The following is a 16,342-nucleotide window of genomic DNA, read 5'->3' as shown; positions in this document are numbered from 1 at the left end:
CATTTAATACAATTAGATTCCCACCAAACTGTTTTATACTTGTTTATTGCATCAGTTTGCATTTGTTCAAAGCCGTGCGAAAAGCAGCCTTTTAAAATCGTTTTCATGGGCTTCTGAGGTCGGTTGAACCTGATTCCATTTCCTGAAGAGGTGAGAAAATGGCGTAAATGTAGGTTAATAAGGGGGATGCCAGTACAAGATTTACTAAATGGAGCATGAAATGAGGTGGGCACTTGTGATTTAAGCTAATGGTACAGCTTTGCACGCAAAATGTAATGGCTGTAGTAGCACAATGTTGCCAGTGGGGGGAGAGAGTCTTTTCCGTATTCTTACAAGAACGCAAACTTCAATTGGTTTGTGTTTGTCAAGCGATGTTTTCTAGTTCTTAAATTTAGTTCTGTTGGGAGTCTTGCATTGCTTTGCATAGTCATGGTATAAAACATGTGTCTTCCTATGTATAGATCCTTCACCGTTTTATCCTTTGAAGAGTAGATTTAAAAAAAAAAAAAAAAAGTTTTCTAAAGTTCAATGCCCATGTTAGAACTCCATTGACTGTTACATCAGCATTAGAATGCTCTTAACTGAACATTCTTATCACATATATGTATATATTACCTTATACCTAAATGGACGCGTGCTTCATTATTAAATGCTTACGTTTCCCAGCACCATCCCGCACTCCTTCTCCTGCAGTTTCCTCTTGTACTTCCTCATTTGCATCACGCTCACGATGGAAACTATCGTCATGGCGACCAGGGCGCAGACGGACGCCGCCGCCGCTCCAGCCGCCGCCGCGGTCGGCCGCGGGTCCTGGGCCGGGCCGATCCTCCGGCACTCTGCTCCCTCGCACCTGCGGAGACCAGCCATGCCCTCAGACAGGAAACCTGGGTGGAGAGGTGGCAACTCTCTCCATATTATGATGCAACGGGGCACCATCACCCCCAAAACCTGGGGTCTGCAGACTCTCTAAGCAGCCTGGGAACGGACCTGCTGTGGTCCTTATTCAAACGATATTCACCCAGGTAGTGGAGTATGCCTTTTAATAAGTTTAGTGTGATTACTGTATTCTCCTGAACATCCTGTTTTGGTGTGTTCATGTGTACTCCTCAAACAAAGGCCAGGCAACTTTTCCATCTGCTGGTCAAATCATTTACAGCGTAGTTCAGTTTACCTGCATGTGGCCACCTCGCCGTCTCGCACGCACACTTCCTGGTTCCCACAATGCACTGTGCTGCAGGGGTCAGCTTGGGGGAGGGGCTGGGTCTCCAGGAACCTGGACACATCTGGCAAAGCAAGTTGGGAACCTTTCAGAAACTTTAGAAATAATACAGGTGTGTTTACCTGTGTGTGAGGTGCGGGTGCTCATACAGGTGTGTTTACCTGTGTGAGAGGTGCGGGTGCTCATACAGGTGTGTTTACCTGTGTGATGGGGCAGCCATGCCTCAACAGGTGTGTTTCCTTGTGATGAGGTGCAGACGCATCACAAAAGGTGGTTGCATCCTGTGTGGAGGTGCGTGCTCACTACAGGTGTTTACCTGGTGTGGAGTGCCTTTTTAGTGTGATACTGTCTCTACATTGTTTTGGTGTGAGGTACTCCTCAACAACCAGGCAATTTTCCTTGTGGGATCGCGTAGTTCATACTGTGTCCACCTGGCTGAGCACTCTTCCGGTTACATGCCTGTGCTGCAGGGTGCTGGGGGAGGGCTGGTCTCCAACCTGGACACTCTGGCCCAAGCAAGTTGACCTTGTAGAAACTTTGATAATACAGGTGTGTTTACCTGTGTGTGAGGTGCAGACGCTCACACAGGTGTGTTTACCTGTGTGTGAGGTGCGGGTGCTCATACAGGTGTGTTTACCTGTGTGAGAGGTGCGGGTGCTCATACAGGTGTGTTTACCTGTGTGAGAGGTGCGGGTGCTCATACAGGTGTGTTTACCTGTGTGAGAGGTACCGTACCTTCCAGGGTGAAGAGGAAGATGGCGTCGTCCCCCTTGATGAAGTCCCTGCTCTTCAGCCTGCCGTGGGTGAGGAAGGAGCTCGTCCCCCTCCCTGGCCCCCTGTAAAACTGAGTCCCGTCCGCGTCCGTGACCAGGCTCCCCACTTTCCGGGGGTCGTCCCAGAAGTACTCCCGGTTCCCATTGGCTGAAACCATCAGACTGGGGGGGTCACATGGGCCTTTCTGCAGCTCCCTGGGCAACTTTCAACTTGCATGCAAATGTTTTCATTTTGTAAACAGTTCTAGTAAAATTAAAAGATTAAAGCCCAATCACCGTTATAGGCCTTTCCAGTGGCTGTGACACTCTAACGTGCTAAAAAAAAAAATTGGTAAAAGCATCTGAAGTCAGTTAAAAATGTCTGCTCAGGGATAGTGTCCGATTTTCTTGACAAAATTCAGAAGGGCACGTGTGAGATGCTGTACGAACTCCTACGCCTCCTGTCCCTTTCACCTCCTCGCGGACGAGGAAGACGAGGAAGACGACGGTGACTCACCGTCCGTTTCGTATCTGTCCGGGTCGGTGGTGATGCTCCGCTGGTTGGACATTTGGCGACGGATGTCGGGGTTCTGATCCACCAGCGTCATGGTGACCTGTTTCCATGGACACGGCCACTGGAGCGTGCGGTCCAGCTCCCCGGAGACCAGGTAGAAGTAGATGGCCAGGTTGCCGGGGCTGCTGGAGGTGCCGTTGAGGTAGAGGCCCACCTGGAAGGTGTAGCCCTCCCTGGACAGGAAGCGGGGGCTGTACAGCTTCTTGCCCGGGGGTGTGGTGGCCAGGAGCTGGGCGAAGTTCCTTATTCTCCACTGGTGGTGGGGGCACTCTGTCTCCGACAGGTTGATGTCATCGATGGAGAGCCCGCCCCCCGAGGAAGGCCCCTCCCCTTTCGTGCCCTCGAAGACGACCCGGAACTTCTTGCGCGCGTCCAGGGTCACGTGGTGAAGCTCCCACGAGTGATGTTTCTCCGCTAGGGGAGAGGGAGGGGATGGCGAAACTCGCCGTGAAGAAGCTTCATCACCTGTGTGTGTGTGTGTGTCTGGCACAAACTGTGTCACGGATGCACTTCACCACATCTCCATGGAAGTTATCAATGCAAATCAGATGTCCCGAATCGTAAGGGCTGGCGTGGGAGCAGGTTTTTGTTTATTAACCCAGCACTAAGACACCTGATTCTACTTATAAAGGTCTTGATTGAAGACCATGATTAGTTAAATGGGTGGATCAGCTGCCATGGCGCTGGGCTGAAACAAGAACCTGTACCCACATCGGCCCTTTTCAGATAAGACTGGGGACCCAGGATGCAAATGTTACCGCCCTTGACACAGAAGAGCAGAACCCACAGGCATGAGACTCCTTGTCTGCTCTTGCATGAATGTGGGAAGTCAGGCTGTTCTGCACTTTCACCAACCTTAAGAGCGCTATTCGAATGAGAGAAATTAACAGCATATGCACACCCATTATCAATGTGAGTGCTTGTCTCTGTTCATATATTATAGCAGCATGAGCACGGACACCTGGCAGGAACTCTTCTTTGGAGGCTTTGAAGGCTTACCGACGATCTGCTTTATGTGCCTCAGGGTTCCCTGGGGACTGGCCTGGTCGTACTCTCGGACCCGGACGTCGAGGCGATCGAGGGCGCCCCCGCTGGTGTGGAGGTAGAACTGCAGGCACTGAGAGCCTCGCTTCGGGTACAGCAGCCGGCTCTCCAGGAGGGCGCGGTCTCCCGGGCGACCAGCCGCCGTGCTGAAATGCATGAAGAACCCGGTGCCTGCGCGAGCGGGTCCGCGCCGGACCAGGCCGGGCCGGGCCGAGAACAACGGTTACCGTCCCGCGCCAACGGAACCAGAACCGCGACGCAACGTGCGGCATCCATTTTACACCACAGCGTTATGCAAACCGCCCATACGGAAATGGAATATATTTTTAAATACATACTGAAATATATATGTTGTCATTATATTGCAACCCTTCGCAATGTGTTGACAAATATGCTTATTGTTGTAGCGTGTAGATGTTGCAATCTCTAACTTGACTGTGAAATATATTACTATATTTTCCCAAAAAAAAAAAGAAAAAAGTCCACATATTTGCAGTATATTGGAGTGTACTGAATTTAAGGAAGTGCTTGCCATAATCGCACAGCCTTTACCGTCAGGCCGCCCTTATCAGTCTTATCTGCCCAGGAAAGGTTAGCCAGAATCAAGGCTTTGTTGAGATAGCCCTGGAGACTCGGTCTCTAGACCCAAGGGTCACGGGTTCAGGCAGCAGGTGTGAGTCTGCTGTGGCACCCTTTGTGATTTTATTACCCCCCCCGACTGTCCCAATGCGGTAAACACTGTTAGCATAGGATTAGGGCATTTGGCATGAGGGTATTTGGGATAAGAGTATTTGGGATAAGGGCTTTTGGGATAAGGGTATTTGGGATAAGGGCATTTAGGATAAGAGAATTTGGGATAAGGGCTGACAGGGCACTTGCGATACAGGTGCTACTGCTAGCACGGGTTACCTTTGCACTGTCCCATGTTGGTGTGGTCTGTAGGGGGCCCGCCTGGGACCGCCGTCACCCGAATCCAGTCTCCGCTGTCGCTCGAGCCCTGGACCATCCCGCAGATGTTGGAGAGCTCGAAGCTGCAGGTGTCCAGGAAGGTGGAGGACGTGGCTGAAACAGATTTTTTTCCCGTCAGTTTGCCCCGCCCCGAAATCAACCTTCTGACCCCTCTGCGGCAGTTTGAGGAAATAAACCTTCGGACCACAATGCGTTCGCCCATCTGTGGCAGTTCGAGGTACGCGGGTCTACGTTTAACACTGGATCGAGCAGAGGGTGCCAGGTAATGATGTAGTAAATACTGTTTTATAGCTGTTATAGAACGCTGTTACAAAAAAAGATAACGGGTGATTTATTACCACAGAGAAGAGATTCCAAAAACCTACAAAGGTTTGCTTTGTTTTTATGAACATATGATGTATACATAAATTCCGTTATGTAACACTCTGGTGTCTTATCTCTCTGATTAATGATGGAAATATTATTTTAACAGACTCCATGTCACATGGGCAATGCAGTCCCGTCCCCTCCCCCCCCACCCCCAGATTTGCTGGCTCAGCACATATTTGAGGGACTCGATAGATAAAGCCAGGCACTGTGCAGTTCAGTTCAGAAAAGGGTCAAGCCTCTATTTAAAAATTCTATAAATGCCAATGAAATTTAAAAACGCTCCTGCACTACATTTTTTCCCACTTAATGTGTAACTGACAACCGTGTGAAAATGTATGTTTCTTTTAAAATTGTAAGTGTTCAGCAAGCAGGGCCAGACTGGGAGAAAAATAATTTGGTGTCTGCAAGAGTTTTATTGGTCTCTAAAAGTGGTTCTCATACTCGGTTCTGGGGGACCCCTGTGTATGCTGGTTTTCATTCCAACCTCAACAGCAATCCCAGAATTTTAACAAGCTGGGGTTGCAGAAAGGGCCAGTGTGGGTGCACACACCTGATTCTACTACTATTCTACTATCAATCACTAGAGTCATTGCTAAGCACCTTGATTAGTAGAATCAGGATCAGGTGTGTGCACCCACACTGGCCCTTTCTGGATAGGACTGGGCACCCCAGCTCTAAAACATGAAAAGCACCTGATTAAGAGAAATTAACAGCTTGTTAAAATTCTGGGATGGCTGTTGAGGTTGGGATGAAAACCAGCACACACAGGGGTCCCCCAGGACCGAGTTTGAGAACCACTGGGCCACGCACACCGACTGTTTGCCCCTGGTCTGACCCGCGAGTCGGGGGACCTTACTGCAGTTGTACAGACGGTTGAGCTTCAACACGTCGCTGTCGCTGAACTCCATGCGCTGGCCAATCACGTCCATGAACTCGGGTATCCTGGTGACGATGGTGGGGGCGGAGCCCTTGTTGAAGGCGGTCTTGCTGTAGTGCATCGCGGAGCCGTAGTCGTAGGGCACGTTCAGCGCGCTGGACACGGCGTCGTCGTACGTGTTGAAGTTGTGCTCTTTCCCTGAGGGAGAGAGAGAGACGGCGGCCGACGTGAGGGGCGAGACGATGACGCTCGTCGTCGCGGCGACGAGTCTGACAGACCAGCACATCTCGTGCAGTGACAGTGAACGCAGAGAGAGTGCTGAATCTGGTATACACTCAGGAACGAACTGCTCAGGTACTAGAACTGTGGGGGGTTTTGCCAGCCCAGACGCAACACTGGTTTTCTGCCGTGCCAAAGGGTCATTTGAGTGGGGTAGCTGGGCTTTCGCCGGTCCGTAGGAACGTTGGCGTACCCTCGGTGATCTGATCCCAGACGACGGTCACGTAGTCGTCCCGGTCCGCCCGCGACTGCTCGTGCCAGAACCCGAGCGCGTGGAGGAACTCGTGCTCCACCGTGGCGATGCGGTCGCAGTTGCTGCCGATGGACAGGCCCTGTCTCCCCACCTGACGGTTCCCCACAAAGGAGTAACACCTACACAGACAGACAGACAGGCAGGCAGGCAGACAGACAGACAGGGAGACAGCAGGCAGGCAGGCAGGCAGGCAGACAGGCAGACAGACAGACAGGCAGGCAGGCAGGCAGGCAGGCAGACAGACAGACAGAGAGACAGACAGGCAGGCAGGCAGGCAGGCAGGCAGGCAGGCGGGCATGCAGACAGGCAGACAGACAGACAGGCAGGCAGGCAGACAGAGAGACAGGCAAGCAGGCATGCATGCATGCAGACAGACAGGCAGGCAGGCAGGCAGACAAAATGTGTGGTTAATTATAAGCACAGGTAGGCAGACGGACACAGACCGTGGTGAACAATAACTACTGATAGAAATACACAGACAAGCACGGCATGTGGCGAACTGTAACTACAGACACAGACAGGTATAGCGTGGTGAATGATAATTACAGACACACAGACCGATACAGCATGTGGTGAACAGTAACTACAGACACAAAAACATAGCGTAGTTGCGTAAACAGCAACTAAACACCGATGTACACAGACTGACAGACGCAGCAAAGGGTCAACAATAAGCACAGACATACTCCACACAGACACAGACACCACACAGAGCGAACAACGCAGGATTAAAACGAGTACGGACAGACTCGGCAGTGGTGAATGGAGACTGGAGGTTTGGCACAGTAAAAATGTGACTGAGATCACTTTCCCACGTCGGCACCTGTGGTTTAAAGCTTCGGGTCTTACCCGCTGCCTTTGAACACGGAGATGTAGTTTTTCTCTCCCTCCCAGGGTCTGAAGTCGATGCAGGTCTTCAGCCGGTACTGCTCGAAGGCTTTCAGGATCACCCCTTTGGCGTTAATCTCTGCGAAGACGCATACGGACCGTGAACCTTTTTGCGAAACCTCAAGATCGTGTTTTTAGGCTTTCCCGCCCCACTGAGCACCCCTGCCCCGCCCCGCCCGGCCGTTACCTAAGCTGTCCTCCAGGTAGTACGGGACGGTGGTCGGCCATCGGTATTGGTCCCCAAGGATGGAGTTCCTGTTCTGCACCAATCAGAGACATGATGTTTGTTTTTTTTTTTTTTTTTTTGTGGTGGTCCGCTTGCGTGAGACTAGCAAACCAGCACCAACCAACTGCCACCTCCTCATCCTGGTGTCCCAGCAAGGCAGCACCCCTGTTGGACCTCAATCGGGCTCGCCAGCGGTTTTTGCAAATCGGGAAATAACAGCAGTCCACAAGTAGCAGGTCCCTTCAACGACTAATATGCTTTCTTTAAACAGCGGATCGCCAACGCCAACTGCCTCGCCGCCGCTGCCGCCGCCGCCGCCGAACACTGGGTGACCAGCAGCTATGCCGACGGTGGGCCGCCGTTGGGCCTCTGGAAGCTTCGCTAGCCGGGAACCAACTACCACCAAACCGATCCCACAGAGATGCAGCTCAGATAACAGGCATAGCGCGGTACCAGAGGACAAATTCTCCTTTGGTGGAACCGCGGAAATAGAAACGATGTGACCTCACTGTACCTGAGGTGAGGCGTTAAGCTGAATCCTTTATGGGAAACGGACAGGTGTAGTAGGACAGGTGTAGTAAGGGAATAGACAGGTGTAGTAGGACAGGTGTAGTAATGGAATGGACAGGTGTAGTAGGACAGGTGTAGTAGTAATGGAAAATCTGTGAGTGGCAGACACACAAGGTGCTGGGAATTAAAAGCCCATGCTATGCAAACTAAAGAGTAAATCCGTCATGATTTTCTAACCTGACACGCCCTGTCAATCCCTGACGCTCACAATAAATGCCTTTTGCAGTCGGCAGCGGCCCAACGTTGGCGACATTTCTAGTCAGGTAGGGTAAAATTACCCCATGATGTCAGCAGAAATTTATAAAATTAGCCAAGGAAAGGAGAAGCAGGACCGAAAAACTCACCCCGTCAAACACAATGTCGCCTTCCAGCAGGTCCAGCCTCGCCTCTGTGTGGGGAGAAGGACAGTCAGTCCGGTGAAAAAAACAAAAAAAGCGTGATTACCAAGTGGCCAGGTGGCCACGCTGCACTTTGAAAGTAACCAGAAAACAAACCTTCGTTGATATCGATGATATCCAGGTCTCTTCCTCCGTCCACATCGACCTCTGTGGGCCAGAGAAACCTCAGTCAGGTGAGACCCCCTGCCTGCACTACGCATGATCCTGCCCTGATAGCTCATCCATATCACTCACTGCTACAGTATGGGCGTGTTTACTGACTCAAATGCACGCGTGTAATATCCTCAGTGTGTAGAACAGTAGAAATTAATTATTGGATGGAAAATAAATCATACCGCTCACATAAGTGTGAGTGGTCGAAAATAGCTCACTCACCAACATCATGGATGGCAGGCTTTAAAAAACAAAAAACAAAAAACAAAAAAAAAAACAAATAAGAAGAAAGTTGATGTTCACCACAATGGAAATAAAGAAGAATCACACCTGCAAGTAACAGCGCCAGTTCTCACCGTGCAAACAGCACACAGTGTCATTCTTTTTTTACATTTTTTAAACTGGCTGTAGTGGCGTTTAGGAAAAGTGTTTTCTTACCAGACATATGACTCGGTGACAAAGCAAGCTCAAAATCAGAAAGCTGTTGGAAGCGGCCATGGTCCCAGACCCGAGACTAACGATAAACTGGGACTGTGGCGCACGCACACATTTATATGAATGCAGGAAAATGCTACGCTAGCATAATGAAGGAGATGACCCATGTGGAATAGCGGTGACTGATGGAAACATTCAGGTACAGGAGTTGTAAATGTTATTGATGATTTATTAGCCCAGATTAGCTTTCTCACACGGACACAGACACAGACACACACACTCACACGCGCACACACACACACAAACACACAAAGAACCTCCCAATCCAACAAAGAAATCATTTGAAATTGAAGGAAAGGTGCTGTCCACAAATTGTTTTTAAAAAAAGACCCAAGTCAAAATGAGCTTTTGCAGTAATTTATTTGCAGAACATGGGAAAGTGATCAATTTCTTTGACATATATAAACATATTGATTTTTATAACAGTTATATTAAAATAGTTACATATTTTTATGATTTCATGACAAAAAAAAAACAAAAAAAAAAAAAACGTGCAAACGTATCTTAAGTGCATAGTTAAGCAGCGCAGGTACCCAGATCGTTGTATTACTTATCTGAAGGACTTAAACCTCGATATGCAGCAAATCAGACATCCTATATTGCACATTCAGTTAATTATAAATTCCCCAAGCTGACGAAACGAAATTCTGCCTTTGAAAGTTACATAGAAAATATATTGCACATTAAAAAATAGAAAAAGCTTTGCTTTCTGTTTCGTACGCAGCTCTCTTGCTTATGAAGTCCAGGACTGAAATAATCACTAACTCCCTGATAAGTATAGAAAGACCTGAGATATTAAATCACTGGCAGTGTATGAGCTCATATCACTAACCCAACAATGGAGACTACATAAACTTCATATTGATTATTCTGCGGCTCCAACTGGCATTCACATCTTGGGTGTGCTTGTCCCGGGCCAACGCCGCAGGGTGTTTTTTCCTGATCTAGGTTTCACGTTAGCCAGCGAAGCTAGTTAGCGGACGTTACATACAGATACCTCGATTGAACTAACAAAATATATAGTTGAGAGCGCCTAAGCCCTCTGGAAACCTAGGGAAACCCCTGCAGACCTTGCGATTATGAGCTTTACAGCATGTTTGGTAAGGTATTAATAATGCTATCTTTGGCTTTATAAACGGCTTATCACTAATATATTGCAGCAAGTTAACAAGTGAGCGCACGTTCTGATCTTGCTCGTGCTGTAAATCGAAGGCGTCTTTGCAGCTCAGCGCTTCCATAGCGGGCACCACCGGGTCTGCGTAGATTTCAGAAGACAAACGGCCAAGTGCAGACGACGCGAAAACATCACTTTATTTGTTCTGCACCAGCGAGTTGTACGAGGCCAGGAGTGCCGCTTGTTCGTTGATGCTCTCGTTTTGGGTCACATCCTGTGAACACACAACACGCCTTTTACTAACAGATATGGATCTACGGTTGTTCATTTTGATGGACATACAGCGACAAAAATCCCATGCCGTTTATGGCAGGTTCTATAATGGCGTTTGAATGCGTTAGTCTGTAGTGTCTCGGAGTGCGCTGGGCTCTTACTTTCTAACCAAAAACATTTCATTTAAACATGTAATTTACATCCACTGTAAATGTATAATGCCCTTTATGTACATGTTTATATATGATCTCATATGAAACTGTAATTTACTGTATGCATAGTGCAAATACCTTATAGCTAATAATAATAATAATAATAATAATTTCAGGAGGTACACATTTACCAACACAGCATGCACCAAAATTAGTTGTTGATTTAGCAGACATTCAGTGAACATGGAACTGTATAGAATGTGATGAGGAGTGCTAGCACAGCTATTAATTAATTAGAGTTGAGGTGCATAATCTGGGGCAAATTTCTCACATGGGGTTTCACATTACATTACAGGCATTTAGCAGACGCTCTTATCCAGAGCGACTAACACAACTTTTTACATAGCATTTTACATTGTATCTATTTATACAGCTGGATATATACTGAAGCAATCGGTGAAGTACCTTGCTCAAGGGTACAACGGCAGTGTCCTTACCCGGGAATCGAACCTACGACCTTTCGGTTACAAGCCCAGTTTCTTACCCACTGTGCTACACTCCGTCCGTTTCACGGGACAGCAAGGCACAGTTGGAGCAGTTAACACACATGACGCACCCCAGATTCAAGACCAAAAACTTTCCACAGCTGGACGAGTCCATCAAAATTTACGAAAAGAAAAAAAAAACAGATTAGGTTTTTTTGAGAGACGTCATGGGTTGGCTGGCATACCCATTCTATAAGCGGTGAAGCTCTTACCATGAAGTCTTGGTTGTAGTAGCGGTGTCGCCGGTTCATGTGTCCGATGAAGTCCACGCTCTGATAGGTGGGGTCCCCGTGAGGTAAGGACGCGCATATGGGGCACACCTCGGGGGGGGAAAGGGGGGGCGTGGGAGGGGGGCAGTGTTAAAACAGCGCGGGGGGTATGTTTTTTTTTTTGCATCCGGGACAGGAGCGGGCGGAGCTTCGCTTACCACACGCCTGGGGTCGGCTCTGTGATTGGTGTTGCAGTGGTCCAGCAGACCCAGCTCGTCCATCCCCCCCTCCTGGCAGTAAGGGCAGCTGAAGAGCAGCTCCACAGGACTGCGGAAAGAACGGGGAACAACGGGTATTGGGAGGACCCCCCCAAACCGAGTGAGCTTGGGACACCTCAAATCCTCCTCTGTCCTCTCAAGGCCTGTTCAGATCAAAAACTCAGCCGCCAGCAAGACGGTTTTTATGAATGGTAAATGGACTGCATTTATATAGCGCTTTTATCCAAAGCGCTTTACAATTGATGCCTCTCATTCGCCAGAGCAGTTAGGGGTTAGGTGTCTTGCTCAAGGACACTTTGACACGCCCAGGGCGGGGTTTGAACCGGCAACCCTCCGACTGCCAGACAACCGGTCTTACCTCCTGAGCTATGTCGCCCCTATATAGAAATGCAGCGTGGCCTTTCGAGTTTTACAGTGTGTGCGAAGGGCCGCTGTAGTCTCTAAGGCTCCAGAGTTAAAGATCTATTCCACCAGTGTATGGCTGGTTCAAAAGGAAACAGTCATTTAATCTGCTAAATGTTGATTTGAGGTAGACTGTATAACCTGCCGCGCCGTCTCTTTGGGTTTAAGTGTACGTGCTCTTACCTTACATGCTGTGACTGCTCCATCTCGTAATCAAACAGTATGTCATCCAAAGAGGAGGACCTGAGGGGAGGTACATTTATATACTTTCATCCAATTAGCAGTTTCAGTGTGATTTACTATACAGTGCACACAATGACATTGGACCGACAGTACTGTTTTGAAACAGTTTCATTCACTGTATATCTGTATATTTATTAATAATAATAATAATAATAATAATAATAATAATAATAATAATAATAATAATAATATATTAGTATATATATAATAGTATATTTAGTACATTATTGCATTTTGTTTTGTTTTGTGTTCACTTCAGTTTTTTAACGTTTCTAATGTCTGATAGCACATTCAGTTCAGAAAAACACAGACTTACTCTTCATCTGAAGACGAAGAAGATGAACCGGGAGACGAGGGGTACTCCTGAGGGGAAGGGGCCATGGCCCCCACTGAATTGGGTGGAGTAGGAGGGGGGGGTGTCAACAGGGGGGCGGGATCGGTGGGGGGGTCAACAGGAGTCTGAAAGAAGTACTGGGCGAGACCAAAAAAGCCGCTCCTGATCCTCGGGGTTGGAGCCACTGGGCGAGGCCTGGGGGGTTCTGGGACCCCAGGGGCCAGGGTAGGCGGGGTGAGCGGGGCAGCAGGCTCAGGTGGGGCAGCAGGCTCAGGTGGGGCAGCAGGAGTCCCGTTCTGCGAAGCCTGTAGACGAAGCAAGAGCCTGGACACACAGACGCAAGAGGGGAGTTAGGGTGGGTAGAGTTCCTGAAGTTCATCCTGGGGAGGCAGTGTGATCAAACAAATCCAGCAATAAACCAACCGACCCACCAATCAATCAATCAATCAACCAAAAAACCCACCAATCAATCAATCAATCAATCAAATAACCAACCCACCAATAAGCCAATCAATCAATCAAGCAACCAACAATCATACAATCAATAAATCAATCAACCAATGAATCAATACATCAATCAACACAACAATCAATCAATCAATCATATAATCAATCAATAAATCAAGCTATCAATTCAAACAACCAATCAATCAATCAATCAATCAATAAATCAAATCAAATCATGGACCATAGCCCTTCCTTCTGGCCTCATTGTTCACTGTTTTAGCAGCTCTTTGCAGTGAACTACTCTAAAATAACCTACTACCGATATGACTGAAACAGATTTACTAGCCACTAAAGCAGGGGTCTGAAGTGGGCAAATGGGTGCAATGAAGCGCTTCAATCGATCAACTACGCGCTGGTCCGTCACGCGGCGCGTTTCCCAAATGTGAAAGGAGCTCGGCTTCTCTCATTGAGACGACTCACTCCTGTATGCTGGAGGACAGTGGCCGCGACGACACCGTAGCGAAGCGGTCCACCACGGGCAGGGCCGTGCCGTACCTCCGGAGCCTGTCCCTCACGTCACCGCGGCTACCCTGGAGAGAGCACAGCTTTGTCACTCAGGAAACACCTTTCTCTCGAAATGCCAAAAAAAAAAAAAAAAGTTCATTTATAGCCTTCCGGAGACCCTGCAATTCATTTTTTATGTCCCCTGTAGGGCACGTGAGTCTCTGGTCTTAATCGCAAGAAGCATACATTCTGCCATGCATTCTACTATACATTCAATAAAAATGAATGATATTAAATATTTTTACTGTGACATTTTGTTGTCATGCGAGACATTGTTTTGTACTAGGCCTATGTACTGTCCTTAATGGTTATATAGGATTTTGGTGATTAATTAATTGGATACACACTGCCACCCAGTGGTATAATCAGGAACATCACTGAACAGCTGGTTCGTCTTCTGATATGAAATCGATATGGTCGATAATATTTGAAACGGACTCACAGATGCACTGAGGGTGCCTTGAACTCTCCCCCATCCCAAAATCCAAACATTCACGAGCTTCCCTTTTATTTGTTTTACTCTAAATCTACATTTAGCCAGCAGGAAGTAGGAATGACGTAGCTGTGTGTGCGTCCTACCCTCTGGGTGTCTGTTGTTTGTTGAGCCAGCACGTCATTGGCTGGGAAGATCTGATGCTCATCGGCTGCGGCCCTGCAGACGGGGCAGTGCGGTCTGGCTCTCAGCGACTGTGTGAGACAGTACCGGCAGAACCTGCGCATCACACACACACACACACACACACACACACACAGACGCAGACACACACACACACAAACACACAGAGACATACACACACAAACACACACACACAGACATACACACACACACAAACACACAGACATACACACACACACACACAAACACACAGAGACATACACACACACACACACACACACAGACATACACACACACACAAACACACAGACATACACACACAAACACACACACACAGACATACACACACACACAAACACACAGACATACACACACAAACACACGCTCGCACACACACACACACACACAGACATACACACGCACATGCACGCAGACACACATGCACACGCGCACACACACACACAAAAGCATGCAGGCACACACACACATACGGAGAGAGAGAGAGAGAGAACGTATTAGTTCTTGTTCACTCCAGGGCTTCAGTACTGGTTGGAGGACAAGCAGGGAATATATCTGTTACTCGGTCAAAGCAGGGAGGCCTAGGCTGAATTGCATGCCCTGTCTCTTATCTGACAAGTTTTGTGTGAAGTGAGTTTGAAGTGACACCAAAGGTAAATTCCACAAATTCAGTAGAACAATGACCAAATGACACGCCTACTAATACAATAATAAAACATCACGATTCATAAACAAAGTTAAAATGTAAAAATCGAAATGTTTACTATAGGGATATACAACTTGAATAAAATTGATGACAAAAAATTACATTCGTACACAGGGAACATGTTATAGAAAAAGGCCTGTTCACTTTCTTGAACAACAGTGACCTTTGAGTCAAAACAATCTTTACTGTACAGTAAATGCTAAACCTGTTCTGTGAGTATGTAAAATGAAAGCAAGCTTTAAATGATGATGCAGCCAAATATGCAAGAAAGAAAAATCCCCCACAACTAGCCTTGGATGTCCTAAAGCACAAGTGCATTATATATAATACAAATCAGTATTCTCATTTTAAACAAATATATTATTAGAAAGACTATTTAATAAAAAGACAACTAAATATACACTAAAGATAAACATTGTAAAAATAGTTGTATAGATTTTTGCAAATGATGAATAACTGCTGGTTTTATAATGTAAGTGAAAGTGAAACAGTACTGCTCAGAACAGATTCCTCCTTTAGAAGATTTGCTTACTGTTGACTCTTTTTGCAGTGTACTCTTTTTTTACAGTGTCAACACATTGTTGATTAAATTTGTTTATTAAAGATTAGCTATGCTAATTTAAACAGAACTGTAACAGCAGAACACAAGGACATAGAACAGCTGCACCTACATATTTGTGACATCTGATAATCGTGAAATCTGATCAAACCCTTGTGACATTCATTTAAAATGCTGTACGTAAGTTCACCAAGTAATTTTATTTTAGCTGATGTTTAGTTTTACTGTGTGTTCATAATTCTACAATTGACCGCATTATTTACGCTTTAGACTTGAGATTTTAAAGCGGTAAACCACACCCTACTCTTTCTGGCCATGATTTTGATGATGACTTCTTTATTCCAGATTAAGGAGTAAAGACAATTATCATGGACCCGGACAGGGAGATGCGAATAATACTCACACATGGCTGCAGCACGATGGTCGGGTGGGATCTTTTAAGTCCTCTTTGCATACGGGACAGTCTGACTCTGCTGGGACATCTGCTGCACCTCCGGAAAAGTACTCCATGACCTATCTCCTCTGCCGCCCCCGGCCGTCTGTCCGAGCGCTCCTCTTAGGTGCCCTGCTGATATGCGAACCGCACCACTGAAGTAATATTTCCCCGACGAGCTGCCAAGGGAAGGGTTTGGTCACGTGACACCTGCAGGGACTTTCTACTTGGGCTTCCCAGCAGTCGACCTGACTTCCTGGATCACAAGCTGCACTGGCAATGTCATTCTGGAGGAGAGTGCACCGTTTAGATTGATTCAAAACAGGGTCAGGCTGGACCAACAACAACCTGCCATGGCAGGGTTCTTGCAACCCTGGTCCTGG

At 47.5% G+C, this 16,342-nt stretch overlaps 2 protein-coding genes across 3 annotated transcripts; both read right to left on the bottom strand.

Moving 5' to 3' along the window:
- Positions 1-29: 29 nt before the first annotated feature.
- On the bottom strand, positions 30-10,304 carry mep1ba (meprin A subunit beta a). The gene is made up of 14 exons (XM_064334144.1): positions 10,261-10,304; positions 8,515-8,582; positions 8,365-8,408; positions 7,412-7,484; positions 7,186-7,303; positions 6,277-6,455; positions 5,784-6,002; positions 4,499-4,651; positions 3,545-3,760; positions 2,489-2,959; positions 1,955-2,140; positions 1,172-1,283; positions 658-850; positions 30-142 (listed from the first exon to the last, which is right to left on the bottom strand). Exons 1-14 carry the CDS (start codon positions 10,302-10,304, stop codon positions 104-106), a joined length of 2,115 nt encoding a protein of 704 aa, XP_064190214.1. The 3' UTR covers positions 30-103.
- Positions 9,410-16,138, bottom strand: LOC135253956 (E3 ubiquitin-protein ligase RNF138). 2 transcript variants are annotated; one of them, XM_064333838.1, is made up of 8 exons: positions 15,930-16,138; positions 14,207-14,339; positions 13,544-13,653; positions 12,598-12,940; positions 12,223-12,275; positions 11,578-11,686; positions 11,363-11,470; positions 9,410-10,454 (listed from the first exon to the last, which is right to left on the bottom strand). In XM_064333838.1, the coding sequence occupies exons 1-8, from the start codon at positions 16,034-16,036 to the stop codon at positions 10,377-10,379; spliced, it is 1,041 nt and encodes a 346-aa protein (XP_064189908.1). In that variant the 5' UTR covers positions 16,037-16,138; the 3' UTR covers positions 9,410-10,376. The 2 variants fall into 2 exon arrangements, with proteins under 2 accessions (XP_064189908.1, XP_064189907.1); XM_064333837.1 differs by having other exon boundaries at positions 12,223-12,282; positions 12,599-12,940.
- Between the last annotated feature and the right edge of the window lie 204 nt (positions 16,139-16,342).

Source organism: Anguilla rostrata, chromosome 4 (genome assembly GCF_018555375.3).
Source record: "Anguilla rostrata isolate EN2019 chromosome 4, ASM1855537v3, whole genome shotgun sequence".
Classification (NCBI taxonomy): domain Eukaryota; kingdom Metazoa; phylum Chordata; class Actinopteri; order Anguilliformes; family Anguillidae; genus Anguilla; species Anguilla rostrata.
This window is presented reverse-complemented; position numbering and strand designations above follow the sequence as displayed.

Bases quoted from the DNA above. Each gene is read 5' to 3' on its own strand.
- LOC135253956 (XM_064333837.1), bottom strand. From the start codon at position 16,036: ATGGAGTACTTTTCCGGAGGTGCAGCAGATGTCCCAGCAGAGTCAGAC. The intron at 13,654-14,206 runs GTAGGACGCACA...TGCTCTCTCCAG, and splicing joins AAACAACAGACACCCAGAGG to GGTAGCCGCGGTGACGTGAG. The intron at 11,687-12,222 runs GTAAGAGCACGT...TTCTTTCCGCAG, and splicing joins GAGCAGTCACAGCATGTAAG to TCCTGTGGAGCTGCTCTTCA.
- mep1ba (XM_064334144.1), bottom strand. From the start codon at position 10,304: ATGGAAGCGCTGAGCTGCAAAGACGCCTTCGATTTACAGCACGA. The intron at 3,761-4,498 runs GTAACCCGTGCT...CCGCTCGCGCAG, and splicing joins CAACATGGGACAGTGCAAAG to GCACCGGGTTCTTCATGCAT. The intron at 1,284-1,954 runs GTACGGTACCTC...TTGCTTTGCCAG, and splicing joins CTTCCTCTTCACCCTGGAAG to ATGTGTCCAGGTTCCTGGAG.